Source organism: Phaenicophaeus curvirostris, chromosome Z, assembly GCF_032191515.1.
Source record: "Phaenicophaeus curvirostris isolate KB17595 chromosome Z, BPBGC_Pcur_1.0, whole genome shotgun sequence".
In the NCBI taxonomy this organism is placed as follows: Eukaryota; Metazoa; Chordata; class Aves; order Cuculiformes; family Cuculidae; genus Phaenicophaeus; species Phaenicophaeus curvirostris.
Window position 1 is genome coordinate 6561523 of NC_091431.1, and position 23026 is coordinate 6584548.

The 23026-nt window shown below is 44.4% G+C and overlaps 1 protein-coding gene across 1 annotated transcript in view; it reads right to left on the reverse strand.

Moving 5' to 3' along the window:
* The window catches only part of LOC138733426 (sushi, von Willebrand factor type A, EGF and pentraxin domain-containing protein 1-like), a 152185-nt gene extending 137490 nt beyond the window's left edge, over positions 1 to 14695 (reverse strand). Inside the window, exon 1 of the mRNA XM_069880597.1 lies at positions 14195 to 14695. Coding sequence (XP_069736698.1) covers positions 14195 to 14695 — 501 coding nt within the window. The remainder of the gene's footprint in view (positions 1 to 14194) is intronic.
* Between the last annotated feature and the right edge of the window lie 8331 nt (positions 14696 to 23026).

The window sequence follows — 23026 nt, forward strand, 5'->3', positions numbered from 1 at the left end:
ACTTTACAAACTAAGGCTTAGGTAACATCAGACAGCCCTGGGATCCTTGCCAGGAGAACCTTGCCTTGAAAGATTTAAGTTGGAATCTAGCTTTCAATAACCTTATCCAAGCATTCATCACAAAAAATTACACTGCTCCTTGTATGCTTTGTAGGGAATGTACTACCTAAGGACTACAGAGGGAATATTATTTCTCATAGGTTGGGAAGAACCATCACTGCACCTCAGAAGTGAAGCTGAAAGCCCTCCATTAAGGAGCCATTCAGCTCTGTTACAGCAGTAAACCACTTACAGTGAATTTGTTTTCAACCTAGGAATTACATAAAACCTACACACCATGGGATGAGTTCTGAATCAGAGATGATTCTTCTTCCCAGAGGATCACTTATTTACTACAGGAGAAATAATTCCCATTTTATAATATTACAGAATTAATACAAATACAACACAACATGATCATCATTAAACTTATATCAAAATTAATAAATTACACTACATTACAAAACCCACTCCATCGATTTAACCTCCATAGTCAGCAGAATATTAAAATAGTATGTTTTAATTTCTCACAGATGCTTCAGAAGCAGATCTGCACGTCTTTCACAAAAAGAAACGGCAATGCTAAATCCTTTTGTGAAGCTCACCATTTGTGTTAAGGTTCCTGCAGGTAGAAGTCCAACTTTGGCAAGAAACGAGTGGGTCATCAAAATCACGTCCTTAATTTACGCATTTATCTTTTCATCTTTCCTATCTTTCTCATCCCTTGTTCTGCATGCAGTTACCTTACACCTGTTTTTTATCCTTTTCCAACTTATATGTGGTTTTTTGCATAATTGAGGATGAAATTTGCAATCTCTTGTCAATAATAAAATGCAAGAATCCTAACTTAATTATTTTTTTGCTTAGCCACAACATTTACATTCCAAACATCTCTAAGTAAACTGGCAGGTATGACCTGAGTCTCTCAACAGAATTAGACGTCCTCACTCTACGGATCAAAGCACACATGTGAAAAAGCCAGGCATGCTCACAGCCAGGAAATGGATATGGCATCTGAGGAAAGAATGACAGACCTAATATTGTTCAATCAGGAGAACACAAGGCTTGAGGGCCTCTTATCCACGTATATAAGTACTTAAGGCATGGGGGAGAGGGAGGGAGATGTAAAGACAATGGACTCAAACTTTTCTAATTGGTAGCATCAGGCAAGAGGCACAAACTGAAATACAAAGAATTCCACTTAAGCATTTTTACTAAAAGGGTGATCAACCATTGAAACAGGTTTCCCAGAGAGGTTGCGGGATCTCCATCCCTGCAGATACCTGATACACAATCAGACACAGTCCTCAGGAACGTGACCTTGGAGACCCCGCTGTGAGCAGGGAGACTGGACCAGATTGTCTCCAGAGGTCCCTTCCAACCACAACAATTCAGTGGTTCTGTGGTTTTGAGGTACGGGAGCTCTTCGCATTTATTATTAGGCTGACCTTTTTTCCCTCTTTATACAGCATGGATTTTGTTTGTAATGCCTGTGTTACATTTTCAGCTCCTTTAAAGACCACTGTACAGTTTAAAACATGCTGTATCACGCATTTTGTACAGTCTGAAAAATAAGGAAACCATTCGTACCTCAAAGAGCAAAGCTATGCACTCCAAGTCTAAGACAATTGTCTTCACATAGCATAAAGACTGCTTCTTCCGCCCACCATCAAAAAAAACCCAATCCAACCCCACCACTGTCCTTGCAGTGACAGGAGCTACTAAATAGAATTTTGACCCACACGTGTTTCATGCAAGTGCTAGGACTGTTGGATATGGTGACTTGAAATCGGGTGGGCTGTAGTTTTGAGCTCTGAATTAGACCAAACAGAACACACTTACTTTCCAGGAAACAACTAACATACATATCCTTCATGTTCGATCATTCTGAGGTCTTCCAAATGGACATTAAAAGCCAAGGAATGTTACTTACATAGCCATTTCCTCAGCTCTTCCAGCTGTACAACCTCTCAGCAACAAATTTATCAGGTCTTTGAAAAGCTGCTATGGTCCTATATGCTGCTACACTGTGTGCTATATTCGAAATACCGTCTTGCTAACAGATCTCAGTTTGATACGAAAAGTGAAAAATAATAGTTTTCTTTGTGTGTGAGCAATTTCCATTAATATAACCAAGACGTTACTTGGTTTCTCTAGTACTGCTCTGGTCTTTTCTAGTAATAAAAAAGGGACTCAAAAATATTTTACTGAATACGTAATTAATCTTCATGTATTTTCAGACCAAGCATTCACATCACTATTGACTACTGCATCTGCCAAATATTTGATTTGGGTTTTGTTTTTTTTGTCTGAAACATTCATTACTTTACAAAAGCAGGAAAAAAAAAAGATGAACAAAATAATTAATTCCAAAAGGACAAACGCAATTCATGACCTGGCCCATCTACTGCCAGCTGCCATTGCTCAGTTATCTCCAGAATATTTTCTTGTGCTCCAGGACTGCTAGAATTGAGCAACACAAGCACACAGTTATCACTGATAAGAGCTGTCCCAGCCCAACTGGGTGTGGGGGAGTGTTTGGAAAAGAAAAAGGACATTTGGACTCCCTGCTTCACCACAGCTCTGAATGCTAAAGCTTTTCACAGGCTGCCTGTCAGATTCAAAGGGGTTGTTAATTTTCCTGGTTGAGGTTACCAGAGAGATCCTGTACCAGAGGGAACACAATAATTTTAACAGGAGTTTCTGTTTTGAATTGTCCTTACATCATAGAGAAGTAGGTAACTCAAAGATTTGAACAAGGTCCTGTTCACCTGAAGAGTCTACCTGTTGCTAAAGGCAACAATGCTTTCAAATTCTAGACAGTTAGAAAATTCTGAGCTCCACAAACAATATGTCTTGCTTGCAAAATCTAACTTTCAAATCCCAGTAACAAGTGGAACTGGAGGACAAAGGCTAAAAATGTGTCAGAGAACATGCAAAATATATTACATACAGAATACTAATGCTGAGGTTCATGTTATGAAATACTGCTAAATATGCTGCATCCTGCTAGAAAGTCCTCCTGTAAGTGTACGAAATTAATTAAAAATAAACAACTTCTTTGGTCTTGATTTCTTCCCAATTTTAACTCCTGGAATTTATTTCTTGCTCTCAGAACAAATTACTCAGTAGCTTTTCTGGTCTGTCTTTCTCTCTCTGGCACAAAGCACATAGTAAGACTGATTTCTCTACGAAAGTGCTAAATCTAAAGGACTGGGGATCAGATGTTATTTACTGTCAGACCCCTCCAGCAAAGGCTCAGAGACAAGAGGACAAAAAAATTGTTTTCTTGGGAAAAGTTATCTCTATTCCTGAAACATTTATGAAAACATCATCCAGATGCCATAATGATGACAGGTTGCATTCATTGTGCTGTTAGTTCCACTATTGTATTAGTAAGATTTGTGTTGATTCCAGCAGCAATGTCTCATGTTTCACACTTTTTCTCTGTCTCTGTATGTTACACTGGGAAATGGCCAAAGGCTTTGTGATACTATGCTGTAAATAGAAAGCGTGCCTTGTAAGGGAGGCCTGTCTTGGCAGAGATGCTACACAGTGGATGCTGGCACACCTCTCTCTCTTTGAATCCCCAAATGTCCTCTCCTCAATATTTCACACATGGTGGGTTGACAAAACACAGGTCAGGAAGGCTGCTGTATACTGTGCAGTGCAGATCTTTCCAGGCATCCATCTCAACTCTCAGAGCTAGAAGTTATGAAAATGCCAGATGTGCTCTGATTGTATGACCTTGTAAAGCTTAGGGTTAGGCTAGTTTTCTGCAGCTCACAGAAACGGGCTGATATAGCCATATGATGCCAAGATAAGGAACAACTACTCAATAATATGATTTTGCTTGCTCATAGTACCCAACTCAGCAACGAGTACCAAAAGAAGTATGTTCTCCTGTGGTTGCCCCCTTTTTCCCAGATAGTTCTTTGTCTTTGTCTTTTCATTCTTAGCACATAAAAACAACTCAGGAACACCATAAAGGATGGAATACATTAACACTGGTGGAATGGATCAAAATGAAAAGGTCTTTCATGCAAATGTAGAGCAGACTTCAGATGACTAGTTGCCAAAACTTCAGCAAAATCCATGCCTTTACTAAAATGCATTGACTATTTGCACAGTTCCTTGTGATCTCTCTTAAACTCTGTAACAGTTTCTCTCTTTCCAAAAGGCTCTCAATGTGCAATGCACATCTCCTATTCAAAGCAAATGGGAAAGTCAGAAAATGCCAGCTGATCTCTATATCATTCAACTGCATCCCACACAGCATCACTGATAGGTATTTTTTATAGGTGGAATTCATAGAGCACTAAATGCAGCCATGCGAGGCATCAAACAGTACACCCATAATGGTCATTTCAGCCTAAAATGTTAAGATGGGCATTCAGAAAACAGAGATAATGAACTGGAAACTAATAAAACCCAATTCTCTTTCCTCAGAACTTCAGGATTTTCAGCCAGACCACGATTCAGACTGAATCTAGCATGTATGTCTTCCTTCTGCTGCCTAGAACCACAAATAGTTTTGAACACCACCAAAAAAACTTAAAGAAGTGCAACAAGCAATAAACAATATGCAATAGTAAGCATATCAGAAATTAAAGAAGAAAAAGATAGCCATAACTTCAGTTCCTTTGTGGGCTGATTTGCCATTCTCTGAGCCACCATACTGCACAAGCAAACTACTAGGCCAGGAGTTGTGCAAAAGTATAAATGTAAATGGTAACTTGAATGCCTTTGAGCCAGGTTTTACTAAACCATAAAATTTACATGAAAATATTGTAAACCAGTCCAATAGATAACATCACTTCTTATACATCAATTTGCATTGCTGCTACTTATCTATAGGACTAGTATGAACATAGAGAACTGAGTGATCAGGCCCAGTCAACACGGGTTCATGAAAGGCAGGTCTTGCCAAACTAACCTGATTGCCTTCTATGACAAAGTGACTCGGCTGCTGGACGAGGGAAAGGCTGTGGATGTATCTTCCTGGACTTCAGCAAAGCCTTTGACACAGTTTCTCACAGCATTCTGCTTGAGAAACTGTCAGCCTCTGGCCTGGACAGGCGCACACTCTCCTGGGTGGAAAACTGGTTGGATGGCCGGGCCCAGAGAGTGGTGGGAAATGGTGTGAAATCCAGCTGGAGGCCAGTGACAAGTGGGGTTCCCCGGGCTCAGTGCTGGGTCCAGCCCTGTTCAATGTCTTTATCAATGACCTGGATGAAGGCATTGAGTGTTTGCGGATGACACTAAGCTGGGTGGAAGTGTCGATCTGCTGGAGGGTCGGGAGGCTCTGCAAAGGGATCTGAACAGGCTGGACCGCTGGGCTGAGACCAATGGCATGAGGTTTAACAAGGCCAAATGCCGGGTCCTGCACTTGGGGCACAACAACCCTATGCAGTGCTACAGACTAGGAGAAGAGTGGCTAGAATGCTGACTGAAGGAGAGGGACCTGGGCGTGTTGGTTGACAGCGACTGAACATGAGCCAGCAGTGTGCCCAGGTGGCCAAGAAGGCCAATGGCATCTTGGCTTGTATCAGAAATGGTGTGACCAGCAGGTCCAGGGAGGTTATTCTCCCTCTGTACTCGGCACTGGGGAGACCACTCCTTGAATCCTGTGTTCAGTTCTGGGTCCCTCACCACAAGAAGGATGTTGAGGCTCTGGAGAGAGTCCAGAGAAGAGCAACAAAGCTGGTGAAGGGGCTGGAGAACAAGACTTATGAGGAGCGGCTGGGAGAACTGGGGTTGTTTAGCCTGGAGAAGAGGAGGCTGAGGGGAGACCTTACTGCTCTCTACAACTACCTGAAAGGAGGTTGTAGAGAGGAGGGAGCTGGCCTCTTCTCCCAAGTGACAGTGGACAGGACGAGAGGGAATGGCCTCAAGCTCCGCCAGGGGAGGTTCAGGCTTGACAGCAGGAAAATATTTTTCATGGGAAGGGTCATTGGGCACTGGCAGAGGCTGCCCAGGGAGGTGGTTGAGTTACCTTCCCTGGAGGTGTTTAAAGGACAGGTGGACGAGTTGCTAAGGGGCATGGTTTAGTGATTGATACCAATGGTTGGACTTGATCCTGTGGGTCTTTTCCAACCTAGTGATTCTGTGATTCTGTATTGTTGGAGTATATTCCAAGGTGTAAAAACTATGGTTTGGGAGGGCGTACAGTCCAAAGTGTTAAAGAGAACCAATAAGTAGCTTTTTCAAGCCATGAGAAACAATTCCTTAAAAAGCTATGAAGAGCAGAACACTCACTAGTATTTTTTGATCCTACAAACTCAATGGAGAGGGAGGCACTGGAAGAAAGGACTTCAGCACTCTGAAAGCAGAACTGCCATACAGAGATGCTGCACATGGGGACAACCCTAACAGCGGTCTCTATTAGGACTCTGATTCCCAGAATAAGCCACTGCAGTCTGCGCCTGAAGCCAGGCTGTCTCTCTTCTGTATCTCACACTGATGAATTCATTTTGCCTTGCTGAGCTGACAAGGCAAAAGAGCACATGGTAGTATCCTTCAGTCCTTCTAGTAAAACAGGTATTTCAGCATTTTACAAATAAATTACACTGAAGTTATAGGGAAGCCACTTTTAGTGGCTAATCTGCTAAATATCAAACATCCAAATCATGAACTTCTGCTAAGATCAAAATGCAGGACATCATTTTAGGAGCACAAACAGACCAATTTCCAATGAAGTTTTCAACCAAAGAAAATCTTAACTCTGCTTAGTCCCATATATGACACTAAACAGAGCACTTCTTGCCTGTCCCAGACAAAATGACAGAGAAAAAATGAACTACTTCTTAAGTTAGCCCCATTTCAGGCAAGATCTAAAGACAATGAACAATGTGCAGATGTGTATCTTGCCTCTAACCCTGCTGTATTAATCTTGTGAGCAAATCCTATGCAAGACTGCAGTATGCAGGACAAGTAGTTTTCACAAAGACTACACTGATTAAAAGTGGCGATATTGAGCTGACACTAATGATGGCTGATAGGAACTCCACTCTCGATTTGCTCAGTAATCGTTCTACCAGCTCTGCAATTTCAAAGGGGACCACAGAGGTAAACCAGAACAACTTCAGTTTTTTTCACCATAACCTTAAACACAGGCTCCAAGGCCATATCAGAACTTAAAACAGGCCCTCCGCTGTCAAGTTGTCAGTCAGCTCTAACTGACCTAAGCCGTCATCAGATATCTAGAGCACAATGCCAGAGATAGGCTAGAATCTACTGCTCTCTTGTTTTTAGCTGCTGATTTTGCAGGCATCACAGGAGAAGTCCATAAACACATTCTTGATAACATACACAGCTCAAAACACTCATCTTCTCAGTGAGAGGGTACTACTTTTTTCAAATAAAAAAATTCAAATCACCTACATGATAAGAAAAGTTATTAGATTTCCTTTCCCAAAAATATTTTTTGTTTTAGTTTCAAAATGAGACTCCAAATCTGAGAATGCATTGAAATTAAAAGCCAGCTATCCAAGTGGGTAACAATGCTGAATCTTGTACTTTCATGCTTCAGGCACACAGAAGAAACAAAGCCATCATTAGTTATTTAAACAAGCATTAAATAAGCATTAGAACTGTTTATCCTGAACTGATATGTGCTTACATTCTTTTGAGGGCCGTTTTTTCATGTTTATTAATTGGACAACAGAACACTGAATTTGACATGCTGGTCAGCCATTCGTCACGCTCCTCCAAGATCAGGTTAGAAACAAAGCCAGATTTTAAAGACCAGATAGTCAGAAAACATGCCACTTGATTCTGAAGGTGCTGTGACAGACCTTCCTCTTACATACACCATGGAATTCCATGAAGTGAAGATGAATTTGCTTACAAAAGCAAAAAGCCCAGCTTTTCAAGGCAACAATTATTACAAGAGCACAGAGCAACTCGCAAAGCCTCCCTCAGCTACTGCTTTGCTCAGTTGTTTATAAGAATTGACTTGTCTGTTTAAGGCTGCTTCTGACTTCCTCTCAAGAGCAGCGCACACCTACAACTTCCAAGTCCAGTTTCCCATTTTACTTCCACGAGAAGATAGAAACAAGTCTGCATTTTTAGAAGATGTTACTATTATTTTGTCACGAGGCTGCCACATGGTGTAGTTTAAATAATTTGTATTTTAATCTTTCTTAGCCACAACAATCAGTACAGCTTCAAAATTTTTAACAAAGATGGCACATCAATCCTGGCACACGTGTAACTGGATCTCTTGAATGCCAAAACAAGAATACACAATTAAACTCCCACTGCTGTACCATGACTCCTCATTTCCATTTTGTGACTGATCTGGCAACAAATGCACAACCTTCCCCATGAGATGCAGTGGGTGCTGTTAGCAGCAGTTATGTCTCAGCATCAAAAGCTCCAGTCCAGGTGCCTACATCTGGGAAATTCAGCACTTCACCCTATTGAGCTTTTTGGGCTTTAGTTGCATTCCTTAATCATCATCAGCAACACTTGCCTGAAACTGTTTGCACTTTCTTCAGTTCTGCTTCAGTTCTTCCTTGCTGTCATAACTCTGCAGTTGTCCATAATGCAATAAGCAATCTGCTTCATATAAACTGCATGTAGTTTGTGCTGTCCCACCAACTCATTGTGAAAAACTGAAGCCAAAGAATTTTGAATGAGTGAGCTTAGTTTCTTCCTTAAAACTATTTACAGGTGCTTTAAAAGAAAGACTGCTCAACATGGATTGAAGTTAATACTTCTAAATAACCACTGTTATATTTTGTTACACTAAACTTGTTTTAAATAACTCAACAGCGGCTCTTCCTAGGATACACAACGTAAACACAGAGCAAGAGTCTACAGCCACATAAATTAAATGTCCATTGAGGGATGTTTGGTAGATAAACTGAATTCTGATCAAGCTCATGCCTTAACTCTTCTCCTGTTTTAAAAATAACTACTCTAGACACCATGAAAGACATATTCATATTGTAAACCATATATGATTTCATTACACAGAAGACATACATTCTTACCCATGCTACAGCTTTCAGCCACAAAGTGAAAACTTTAGCATCTTATATTTCACTGTCAATGAACATCTTGGGAATGCAAGACATAGGAAAAAGTATCAGCAACAAAGCTCTTACTTACTCTGACCTCATGAAGCAGATCTTCATATATCTTGTGTCAAAGTGGCCTACAGCTATGATCTACTTTTACAAGCAGAATACAGAGGTTTTGATGGTACTTTCTAAATGTCCAGATATGATAACCAGTTTCCTACTGCTCTCTCTACTCCTGTCTCATGTGGTAACAAGCAAAGCAAAAATCATAGACTGCCTATGACCTGTAAATGTGAATAACAATAGTCCAATGAAAATAATAAGAAGTTGTAGCAGCGGGAAGGTTAGCCTGGGGGCTATAAGACTTTACTGCTGAGCAGGAACGTGTAAGTAGTATTTCTTATAGATGTTAAAAAATGGGTTTTGCTGAAAGTAAACTCACGTTTGAAAACATGCTAATATGTATAAAGATGAGCTCAACAGTGATGAAGTCTAAATAAAAAATTACCCTGAAATGCTATTGAATCTGACTGTCAGAATTCAAGCTTGAAAAAACTCCTTTCACTAGGGGTTTTTAAATGGCAAGTATGACAAAGTCAAATACCTGCAATCTAAGGCTATTCTAAGAAGTTTCTGGCACATGTACTTAGTTGCAATAGATTTCCCTCCTGGAACGTAAGGCAAAATAGTTTGGTCTTCTTTTTTTTCCCCCAATCCTGCAACTAAGCCCTGACACTGGAGCTCTGGAATAAACACCACGGCAGCAGCAACTCTCTCCATAGCACCCTGATCACTGCAAAAAGTAACAAAAATGCTGTGTTTCCTACATGACCAAATGTATCTAACACATGCTACCTCAAGTATGGCATGAAATCTCAAGCAGGACTGAAAAACCAACACTGATAGCAGTTCAGCCTTCCTCATCAGAGTGCTGTCTTGCTGCTCTCTCTTGATGTCTCTCCATATTTCTGTGTACCTCACAGAATTAATCTTTAATCTGCTCCGTAAGAACGTTAAAGTGTGGTCTGCATAGCAAAGGTAAACATGGACAGCTTTGACAAAACACAGAAACTCTGCAATAAACCTCTCTCCAAAGCACATTTGGAGAGGATGCAAACTGTGGTGCCACAGAGAACTTTCTTGGTTTTATAAAGAAGATGGGCACTACATGGATGTACAACAGCTTGTCAAATTGAGTAGCTCTGCTTTTGGGATGATGTTAAATGAATTGGTTTTGCTGCTGCACGTTCTGAGACACTAACTGCTAAGTAAATCTTGCTCCTGCTCACTAATGTTCCCATGTCAGCCACTGACTGGCCTGATGACCTTGCAGAATTCACTTATCTCTGTGCCTCTGTAGTTTCCTTAGAAGTGTCACAGACTTGGATTAATCACTTTGGGACTTACCAATGAGAGAGGTGCATGACAACTTAAGTGCCGGGATTATTCTAACAATGCACTTTCCTTAATTTTCTGTTACTACGACACACAACATACTATTTTGGGGAATTTGTCATGATTTGCAGACAGTTTTGGTTTTGGAAAAGAAGCAAAGAATTCTGGTTAGCAGCAGATGAACCCCCACACTAAAGTGTAAGAAATAAAAAAGATATATTTGAGGAAAGTGAAACAAGTAAAAGGATAGCAGTCTAAGAGTCCAGAGGGAACAATAATTGCTATACTCAAAATAGTTATCTGAATTTACTCCAAGAGTAGTATTTTAAACTTAGAACAGTCATTTTCTGAAGAGTCTCTAGAAAGGAGAATATTCCCCAAAGCTATAATTTGTCTCACATGAAGAAGACATACTGAACAAAACCACAGTACAGCATCTTTAACTATGAGCCAGCAAGCAGCTTGAAACTGAACTTTGCCACTCTATTGCAGTTCTCTTTGCCACCATGTGAATATTTTTCTTCCCACATTCTTATGAGACCACAGTGTAAAATGACAATGATGCTGTTGTAGCCACAAGACTTAGTCGGGCTCATAAACCAAAATTGTGGGTTTCTGAAGGGAACTTTTCCTTATTCAGTTTTGAAGGTATGGAGTCAAGACTTCATATGAAGAAAAGAGACGGTATTACTTAAGCTTCTATTTTGTTTGTAACAGTTGTTTTTAACTTGTATCATTAACTGTTTCACACAGCGCTCCTAGGATGAATCTGTATGGAAACTTGACTTCACAGTGGAAGCTCTAACATAGGGATGTGTGTTCCTAAAGCAGGTTTTCCATGTTCAACACTAAGCACATTAGAAAATGGTCTTCCTTTCTCCTGACAAACACGGAGAATAATCTTTGCCAATTTCATATGCCCAGCACTGATGCACCACTTGCAGTCTCACTCATCAACTCCAAATGCAAGCGTATAAGATGTTTCCAGAGAAGTACACCCAATGCTCAGCTACAGGACATTATCAGAAACTAGACCTTTTTTACAGAAAACTAGAATTGCTTTGGGAATGCCCCTGCACACAAAGGCCAAATGGCAAGAGGCAGTCCGGTCTAGCCTCATAAAAATGTTCCAGAGTAGACTGGCTGTCCAGGAGTCATCTACTGGGAACCTCCCAAGCATGTCAAAGTGTCAACACACGCCCAGGAGCTGCCTAGACCAAATCTGTGCCATGGGACTATGTAACAGCTTAATACCACAGATGATCGTACCTCAGTGTCTAGAAACATTCCTGGACATGCTGCTATTGGTGTACTACACACAGCTTAAGGGTAATTTTGTCAGTCATCAGCAATTAAAATAGTCACCTGGTGACAATATGCAGCTATCTGTGCCTACTGACAGCTATTGGACACCCAATTTCCACTGCCAAACAGCGAGGCAGACATTTCAGATGCCAGACTTGACTCATATATATTTCACTTCTGAAATCAGGACTCATTCAAAGAGCGAGTTTCACGCATTTGTTTGCAAGAAGCAGAAAACATTGGAGCCACAGACACAGACGGGAGGGTAAGATGGTCACCCTGACCAGACTGTTCTACATCCCAGACCAGACTGTTCTACATCCCACACCACACTGTTCCACATCCCATCACACAGCCCACCTCTTGACACTGAACAGCCTCGTACAGCATGCAAAACCAGACTCCCACATGACATACCACACAGCACACTACACACAAAGCCACCACACCTCACCACCCCACACACTACTGCACCACATGCCTCGCTGCACCTCCCCTTGCCGCTGAGAGTTGCCACAGCACACCCCATGCCTCACCATGCCACACCTCACCACCACGTGCACCTCACAGTACCACTGTGCCACTTACCGCACAACTCACCAAACCACTGTATCCCTCACCATACAACTCATGGACCCACCACATCCCTCACCACACAATGCACAGATCCCTGCACCCCTCACCACACACCTCATGGGCCCATCACATCCCTCACTACACACTTCTGGGAACCACTGCATCCCTCACCACATACCAAAGGGAATGACCACATCCTTTACCACACACCAAAGGGACCTACCATGTCACTGACCTCACGGACCCACCACATCCTTTCACACACGCCCCAGGGAACCTTATGCCTCACCACACACTTCACAAAATCTCTACATCCCTCTCCACACAACTCACAGAGCCACCAGGTTCCTCATCATACACCTTGTAGACCCAGCAGATCCCTCACTGCATCCTTCTCCGCAGCTCTCAAGGACTCCTCCATCCCTCACCACACACCACAGGGACCCCCCGTTTCCTTCACCAGACCAAAGGGAACCCCAGCATCCCTCACCACAGACCAAAGGGAACCCCTGCATTGCTCCTGTCACACCAAAGGACCCACCGCATCCCTCACTGCACACCAAAGAGAAGCCACCACATCCCTCACTGCACACCAAAGGGACCTACTGCATTACTCACCATATCCCTCCCCACACACCAAAAGGAATCCTCACATCCCTCCCCATGCACCAAAAGGAATCCTCACATCCCTCCCCATGCACCAAGGAGAACCCCCGCATCCCTCAGCACACACCAATGGGACCACTACATCTCTCCCCGCACACTGGTGGACCCAACGTATCCCTCCCTCACCGCGCACTGAAGAGATGCCCCACACTCCTCCCTGCGCACCGGAGGTCCTCCTGCATGCCTCCCCGCACAGCAGGGTCCCCCCGCATCCCTCCCTGCACATCGATGGACCCACCCCATCCATCCCCGCATCCCTCCCAGCACCCTGGGGTCACCCTGCACCCCTCCCCGCACACCGATGGACCCACCACATCCCTCCACGCACACTGGTGGACCCAACGTGTCCCTCCCTCACCGCGCACTGAAGATGCCCCGCATCCCTCCCCGCGCACCGGGGGTCCTCCTGCATCCCAGTCTGCACACCAATGGACCCTCCGCATCCTCCCCGCACACTGAAGATTCCCCCACATCCCTCCCCACACACTGAAGGTCCCCCGGCATCCCTTCCCGCACACTGAAGGTTCCCCCGTATCCCTCCCTGCACACTGAAGGTCCCCTCACATCCCTCCCCGCACCCCGGGGTCCCCCCGCAGCCCTCCCCGCGCCCCGAAGGACCCACCGCAGCCCTCCCCGCACACCAAAAGACTCCCCGCATCCCTCCCTGCACCCCGGGATCCCCCCGCATCCCTCCCTGCACCCCGGGGCCCGCATCCCTCCCCGCACACCGGAGGTCCCCCGCATCCCTCCCCGCAAACCAATGGGCCCCCTGCATCCTTCCCCGCACACTGGGGGTCCCATCACATCCCTCCCTGCACCCTGGGGTCCACCCGTACCCCTCCCTGCATACGGAAGGACCCGCGGCATCCCTCCCCGCACACCGAAGGTCTCCGTGCATCTCTCCTCGCACACCGATGGACCCTGCACACCCCTCCCCGCACCCCGGGGTCACTCCGCATCCCTCCCCACACCCTAGGGGTCCCCCCGCATCCCTCCCCGCACCCCGGGGTCCCCCCGCACCTCTCCCCACACCCTAGGGGTCCCACCGCATCCCTCCCCGCATCCCGGGGTCCCCCCGCACCTCTCCCCACACCCTAGGGGTCCCACCGCATCCCTCCCCGCATCCCGGGGTCCCCCCGCACCCCTCCCCGCGCCCCGGGGGTCCCTCCGCGCCCCGCGCTCACCGCCGCCTGCTGGAAGGCGCCCTTGGTGTAGGTGCCGCCGCCGCGGTAGGCGATGCCGGGGATCTCGCTGCCCAGCAGCGCGCACTTGTGCTGCTGCGGGCGCCGCCGCGAGATGTAGTCCACGCGGGGCACCACGTTGCCGCGCGAGGAGAAGGTGACGATGGCGACGCGCGTGGCCGCGGGCACCACCGGGAAGTCGGAGAGCAGCTTCTTGACGAAGCGCAGCTCGCTGAGGAAGTTGGCCGGGCCCACGCTCGACGACTCGTCCACCAGGAACACCAGCTCGAGCCGCCCGCTGCGCGCCCGCAGCCGCCGCACCTGGCGCTTGAAGGCGCGACCCAGCTTCTCCACCTTGCTCGCCGTGGAGTCGGGCGGCGGCGCCGCCGGGGCGGGAGCCGCGAAGCCCGGGGAGCGGGACAGGGCGCCCTGCGGCGCCGGCAGCGACAGCGACAGCGACAGCGACAGCCCCCCCCAGCAGCACAGAGCCAGCAGCGGCCACATGGCTCGCCCCGCGCCGCCCGCGCCTCCGCTCTCCTCGGAGAGACGGCCGCTCGCCGCCTTCCCCCCACCCGCTCCGCGGGGATCCGCTCCCCTTTAATCCCCCCCTCGCACGCCCCCCGCTCGCCTGTTCGGGAACGAGCCCCGTCCCGCCCCGTCCCGCCCCGGTGGGTCCCGCACGGGCGGGGTGTGGGGGGAAAAAACCACCCCCGAAAGAGCCTTTTTCCGCTTCCGCGCTGCGGGGGCTGCCGGAGGGCTCGGGCTGGAGCGTGCGGAGTTAATCGTGGGTGACTGGTGCCTTTGTTTTGCGAGGCCGACGCGCTCGCCGCGGGGAGGTTCGACGTGGGGGACGCGCTTGTCCCGCTCCCGTCCCTGTCACGCTCTCCCTCTTTTGTTCAAGGGGACGCTCCTGCCTGCGGACTCGAGTTTTTTTCAGCTTCGGAGATGTTGCGATAATACCTCGCGGTGTCGGGATGTGTGGGGGGCGCGTGCCCAGGAGAATGTGCGTGAAACGCTGGGACGGCACCTGCAAACCTACGTCTACCTGCGTGTGTAAATAGACGCGCACGGCTGTGCCGACGGTGACAGTGATCTCCCGTGCTTGTTATGAAAAGTAGCCGGTAGCCAAGTGTGAGATTACAAGCTGTTGCTTGGAAGGGTTCCCGGGCTGTCTTGCTGACTGTCTGTGAGTCACTTTTGGAGGGAGAAACGCTCCCCAACAGACCTCCTGCCCAAATTATGAACCCACTCGCCCTTCAGCCAACCTATGTACAGGTTTAATTCCCTAGACTGTTAGACTCTCCTCATAAGTGTTGAGAATTTCAGCTACTTTTTTATTTTAGTATTAAACTAGTTCTTTAGCTGATCAACTCCATTTTCAGGAGCAGCTGCATTCTGGAAAATTTCCCTTTGTATAGGTTAGCCAGGTAAACCTGTTGATTGGAACCCCTTCCTTTAATCATTTTCTAGTTTTCCTCTCTGATTTGGTTTGCTCTTGTTTACATTTCATAGTACCATGGAATACACATGTACACTGGTGCATTTGCAAATCAAACCTCACATTTAGGTTTAATTAAATTATTTACTCTTTTTTTTTTTTTTTTTACTGGGGTGTCAGCTGGTGGGAAATTGATCCAATACTGCCCCTTTGACTTCCCAGCGACACTCAAATTCCACTTTAAACAGCAAGAGACTACGTGACAGAAGATATTATTTAATTAGGAAAATGATGCATTTGATATACAGTCCCAACATATTTTTACATTTATGTAGTAGTCTAAGTGCCTCACAAAAATCTGTTTCTTTTGCCATTTAGTACTTGAAGAGAAGATAGCAATCAGACAGTCTTACACAGCCATGTGTAAAGAGCACTTTTGGTAAAGAAGGATGTGCAGCTGATGGGCCAGATCATTTAAAACTGTTCCTGCTCATGTGACAGCAAAATAAAGGCTGCGACGTCAGGCTTGGGCTACTCCGTTTTTCATTTGTAGTGATGGAAAGCCCTTTTTGTCTTGAAAGAGGTAGCTGAAAGTTGCAACAACCACTGAAATTCTCAGCAAGTTGTTTTGCACAGTTGGTTTTTGGAGGAGTAAAGAAATGTTGCCCTAATTGCATTCACTGTTGTGTGAGTCAAACCACTATTATACTTAACAATGGTTTTCATCTACAGTGTACGGGGCTTGAGATCGTGTCAGTCTTGGCACACAGCAGAATGAAAGAGCAGAAGTGTATAGCAAAGAAAAGGAGGTGAAAGAAGGGGAAATGCCTTCTTTCTGCAAGGTGCTCCTAACTGAAGTGGACTATTGCAGTTATGATGTGCTGTTGTTACTTCTGAGTATTCAGGTCATAAAAAGTAGTTTTCTATAAGCTGGTGTATTTTGTTGGAAAGCTAACTGTCAAGTCTCTTGTTTTTCCCATGTGTTCGTAACATCAGATCTAGATTTATAAATGCCACACATTTTAGGACTCAGAAGGAAAGGAGAGGAGGATGAACTGGAAAACTTCTTAGCAAAGGAAGAACAATTCGTATCAGTGGCCGCTTTTCATGTGCACCACGTATACCGCTGGTGTGGGAGACTGCAATCAGGTATGACTCTCTGTGAGAACACAGCAGTTAATTTCAGTCTTAGCGATCTCATCAGAATTGCGAATGCAAAAAAGGGCAATTGTAAACTAATCCTTGATACATGCACAGTTTGTGAGAATCTATGTTCTCATAGGTCACACAGACCCTGCATTTGCCCTGCGCAGAAGCTCTTATTAGTTCAATGGAGAGCTGGGTTTTTATGTGTAAGAGCAGCAGAGTGAAATCATCAATTCAAGATGTAAATACATTTGTCACAGCAGAAAAAGAATAAATGAGTGAACAGCTAAGCTCTGACTATGGATACAAAACTGACGTTATAGGATGGTATTAATGTGAAGCAAAATTCAGGAAAATTGTAATGGTAAGGGATATTTCATTTCAATCCGTGGATAATTAGCATGCAGAAGACTTCAAGTGGAATCGGTGACCTGTCAGTAGTGAATAACACTTCTTATATATTCTCCCTTTGTGTAACCAGGGTAACTCTCTATAAAATCATTGGCATTCAACCTATGTTGAATAGGAGACACTAAATAAAGCATTATAAGATGCTATCAGAAGTTAGCATCTGTAATAAACATAATCTAATGGTATGAAGGGAAGAGTGAGGGCATCCAAAGTATTCCAGTGTGTTCCTGATGTGATTTGAGAAAACAACAGAATAATTTCTGAAGTAAACTGAAACTTAAGAAGTTTGGATTAAGCCTGTGAAAACCTGAGGAAGCTATTTTATCCATAGGGTTGTGCTTGCAAGAGAAAAAGTCATCTTGCAGGTGGTACAAGAGGGTGGGTATGTGTAAGCAGCAAGCTTTCTGTTCACTATATGTTCACAAACCCTTTCTGAAAGCACCATTTCCAGGGGAAATCTCTGTTGTAATGAAATTGCTTTTTCCAAGCCTGCCTGCCAGCTCTTTACAAATCCCTTCCATGTTGATGTGCTTAAGCCTTCTCCTTTTGATGGTCTTTTCCCTGTTGTATTCATGCATATTACTTGTATTCTGGTTCATACTGATCTGTAGCAGATGGGGAAAGGGAGAGCAGAAGGAGTCTTCCCCACTTTAAGCACCCCTGAAGGTCAAAATATCTGCCTTGGGCTTTACTACTTGAAGGAAAAATGCAGGTTTCATGTGACTTCTGATGACAATCAGAATACAGCACAAGAAGACAGTGCTGTGCTGTGACTCTACTCTATTACAAAACAGCAGGTAACAAAACCCACTAGGTATTGTGAATAAACTGCTTTTGTTGTGTGACAGGAGAGGGCTGACTGGTCCTGAAAAAGGAAGCTGAAAAGCAGAACTTAACAGCTTTTACAATCACATTCCTGTATCTCTTTAATTGTTTTATTAAAATCCACAGACTTCATGAATTCCAGTAATTCTTTACTGTCTCTCTGGAAGATTATATGGGCATTTGACATAACCCTGCTTCCTAAACAAAAGGGAAATCTTCACCCCTAATTAAAACCCCTTCTGCAAACAGACAGTCTGAGGGTTGCTGTCCTTTGGCCAAATAGCTTTTTGGTTGAATTACTCATTGAAACATGGCTAAGAGTCTTTCCAAACATGGGTGAAAAAAAAAGAAAAAGCATTATATTCCTTCCCCTTCTAGTTCCCCCAAATGCAGCTGGACAGAATACATTCTTGTATTCAGCCTGCAGAGGCTACGCCACAGTATCACATACCCTACAATTTTTGGGGGAATGCTGGTCATTTTTGTTTTGAGAGTAAAGATGGTTGATTACTGACTTTGTGCTACAGTGGAAACACAGGACCGCTGTAACATTAAGTCTTCTGCAGGAATGTTGCCGCAGCATGAATTTTATATAAGCGATGAAATGGCAGCTAAAGAGCAGAAATCAGATAGTGGTATTAAGTTTTGTTTTAAGCCTTGATTTGTGCTCAAGTGCACAGCATCCATCTGGGGAGGCGTCGTGCAGGACAGGGAGCTAGCACATCTGGGGAGCTAGCGGAGCCAGCTGTCTTTCTTCCATTTGAACCGCTTGCATACAGGATTGCTCTGTGCTGTCCACTTCCCTTTGGAGATGTCAGGCAGAATTTCAGCTGTGGTATTTTAAGACTATGCGGACCAAAGCTTGCAGGAATAGTATTTATGGAGTGAGGGGAGAAATACTTGCGTTCTCAGAAAATGGTCTCTGAAGTGTGCCACTGGGTAGTCATTAGTATGTTGGGGAGGAAAAGTGCTAGTCCCTGGTAGGTGAAATCTAAAGTCTTCATGGTTTAAATGAAAGCAGCAGACTTGTACTAGGAGAAAGGAAGGAAAGAGGCAGAAAGGGCTTTAGGAATTTGCTTCTTCTCTTTCCTCCTGTGCCTTTTGGAGGAAGGGCAGAGACAGCAGGTCTAGTTCTGAGTCCTGAAACATGAATTCTTGCCTCACCAATGAAAGCCTTCACCTCCCAGTGCTGCCAGTGCCTTACCTGCTCTACCTACATTTTTCATTCACTGCCCGAGAAGACCAGGCAGGACTGCAATTTTACTGCAGAGCCCTTGAGAGCTTCCCCCAGTAGGATGCGTTGCTGGAACATGCTGCATCAGCATTTTCTGATTATTGAATATTTTTTTAGTAGCAGTAGTGAAATGAGCATGGAGGACAGATCAGGATGCATTTTTACATTCAGTACCGAAGAACAAAAGCCAGGCAGTCAAGATCCCAGTCATAAAAAAATGGGTAGGTTTTTTTGGCCATTTTAGGCCTCAGCCCTTGGCTTAAACAGAACATGAAGCAATGTGCATGGAGGAAATTTTCTATAAAAATTTTCTATAAAAATAAGAGTACTCTCAAAAAGGAGAATAAAATTATCCCTTGATTTATAATTAAAAAGCTAGGATAGATGCTTTACAATCCTTTCTAATAGGAATAATTCACTAGCTTAAATTATTTTAAGATGAATTTTTCAGGGAACAAAACTTGAAGTTTGGACTTCCCACATAAATTGTTTAAACACACACAAACTGAGGGCAGACAGTTTTCTGCATGCAAATCCCATGGACACCTCTGGGAGTTCTGGCACAGACTGAAGACAGTACATGGCCTTTGAATGAGGGCAAAATGTCTGTCCGCATGACTTTGGAAGAAGATTATTACGTAGGAGGAGAAGAGTCAGTCTGCCAAAAGTTTCTCCTTTCAGGCAGAGGTCTGGGTGTTTTAGTCTTAAGTACAGCAAACAAGCATTTGAATGATCAGTCTATGGGTTATTAGTTCAAGCTATAAAAAAGAAAAACAAGATTCATATTGCTCTGCAGTATTCGGAAAATGAAGAAGTTTAGTCATAGGAATTTCATCTTCACTTGTGGACAAGTCCATTACACACTAAGAATAGCATATGGCTAGCTTCCAAGCTAAGAAAAAAAAAAAAAGGTAGGCAAAATCAAAACATCTGCTGGTCTCTGCACAGCAGATGTTGGATATACTTTTAAGTTGAGCTCACAAAAACTTAAAGCTTCATGAAACATACTTTGTCCATAAGCACAAAGACAGTCTGTCATTGGCTTAGTATGTTCATGCTAAAGTGAGTACATTTTGCCATATTCTCCACCTGGAAGTATCACAGAATCATAGAATGGTTTGGGTTGGAAGGGTCTTTAATGATAATCCAGTTCCAACCCCTCTGCCATGGGCAGGGACATCTCTCACCAGACCAGGTTGCTCCAGGCCCCATCCAACCTGTCCTTGAACACCTCCAGGGATGGGGCAGCCACAGCTTCCCTGGGCAACCTGTGCCAGTGCCTCATCACCCTCATTGGGAAGAATTTCCTCCTAATGTCTAGCCTGAATCTTCCCCTTCCCAATTTATTGCCATTGCCCCTAGTCCTAACACTACATGCCTTTGTAAAAAGTCCCTCCCCAGCTTTCTTGTATCCCCCTTCAGGTGCTGGAAGGTTGCTATAAGGTATTCTCTGAGCCTTCTGTTCTCTAGGATGAGCAACCCCAACTCTCAGCCTGTCCTCATATGGGAGGTGCTCCAGCCCTCTGATCATCTTTGTAGTCCTCCTCTGGACCTGTTCCAACAATTCCATATGCCTCTTATGTTGGGGATTCCAGAACTGATCACAATACTCTAGGTGGGGGTCTCACAGGAGTGGAATAGAGGGGCAGAATCACCTCACTCGACCTGCTGGCCAAGCTTCTTTTGATGCAGCCCAGGACACGGTTGGCCTTCTGGGCTGCGAGTGCACATTGCTGGCTCGTGTTGAGCTTCTCATCAACTGGCACCCTCAAGTCCTTCTCCACAGGGCCGCTCTCAATCACATCATCCCCTATCCTGTATTGAAACCACGGATTGCTCCCATCCAGGTGTAGGACCTTGCACTTGGCCTTATTGAACCTCATGATGTTAACACAGGCTGACTTCTCCAGCCTGTCCAGGTCCCTCTGGATGATATCCCATCTTTCTGATTTGGCAACTGCACCACTCAGCTTGGTGTCATCTGCAAACTTGCTGAGGGTGCACTCAATCTCACTGTCTCTATCATCAATGAAAATATTGAATGACATGGGTCCCAGTACGGACCCCTGAGGGACACCACTTGTCACGGATCTCCATCTGGACAAGTATGTGATGTATGTTTTTTTTAAAGATTTAGGCAGACAGTGAATGTGAATAAACCATGGAAGACTTCTTTGATCATAGAAGGCAGGTTCAAAATCAGGAAAACTGGAGACTTTCAAAGCTCTGGTGTGTCAGGACAGAAGTAACAGGCAAGGTCTGTAGGGTGAAATCTGTTTAGGGCATGTTTTACTCCTGAATAGGCTGTCACAATTAAATAAATGGGTTTGGTAGACAAGCTATTCTAGGTTGCTGTTTCAAAATATGTTGTGTATTGTAATCTTGAAATACTAGATGTCTTTAATGTTGGTTGCAGACTGTCCACAGGTACTGCTTGTTGTGAATATCTGCTTCACAGTGTGTTCTGCATGAATCCAACAAAGTGCTCTGGAAGAATGAGAATGAATTTCTAAACTCTCTTCTCTGTATCTAATAGCCCCTAAAGAAGATAAGAAATGGTCTTGAAAAACATGTTTAGAAAGTGTTTTTCTGAAGGAGGACTTCAGTTCTATTGTATCCAGAGGTACCAAAGTTTAATGAGTAAAGGAGAGAAGGTTTGGGGAATATGGAGCAGTTCTACACTTTTGCAGCTTAAAGTCATAAGCAGGAGAAATGTAACTTTGTGAATAAGAAAGGACTCTAGTCACTAGAGATATAGCTTCCTTTTTAAAATTCACACCACTTTTAGTATCACCCATGAATATTAATTATCTTAGATATGCATTTAAGATAATATGATGAAAATACTGCTTTCAGACAAGAAATTATCTTCAGCCTGGAAAAGAGATAACTCGACGGAGATGTGATAGGCAAAAGAATATGCTATATAGTAAGTCATGAGGAAAACCAGAAGTGCTGAATAGGGAACGACTTAAGTGTTGATGCTAATGCAAGGATTACATGGCATTAAGAGAAAATGGCAGGGACTTCTTTCAAAAGGAGATGCTTCACAAAACATTGTAACCTAGGTAATTGAACTCCAAGCTATAATGCAATAGATATTGAAAGTTTGTGTGCAGAAAAAAAAAAACCGGAATAAAAATCTATCCAATGCTTTACCACAGTATGTAGGTATCTCTTCCATTTCTGAACACTTGGAGTTGCATATCCCAGTTTTTAAGATGGTACTAACTACACTTGCTTAGTTTTAAACTGTTCCCTGAAATGTGAAAGTTAAAAAGAGGATTCAAATGTAGAGTAATGCTTAGTCTAATCTTGTATGGCTCTTACAATCATACAACCTCACTCTCCCGATGTATGAGAGTTTGTCTGCACACTACTCAAAATACTACTTTGAAATGAAGCCAACTCGGGACTGAAGACATGAGAAACAGAAATGCTGTCAGAATTACTGTGATACACATCTTGGACAAAGAGCTTTTAAAGCCACAGTGTAAAGAGAAGGAAAATATGCAAGGCTACAGGAAAAAGTAAGAGTAAGAGTTCTGTCACTAACTTGTGGAGCAGCAGGAATAATTTACACTGAACTCAATATGTTAAAATAGGAGCAGGAAAAAAACTGAAATGAGAGCTAGAGCAGAAGGAAGGTTCTGTTATCTCTTCCTTTACACATTAATGAGAACAGCATTGGGACATCCCAGCCAGCAGTCATGTCACAGTTCTGGGACAGTTGGAAGAGCATCAGCCTTCATTCTCTTCTTTTCCAGACGTTGGCTGCATC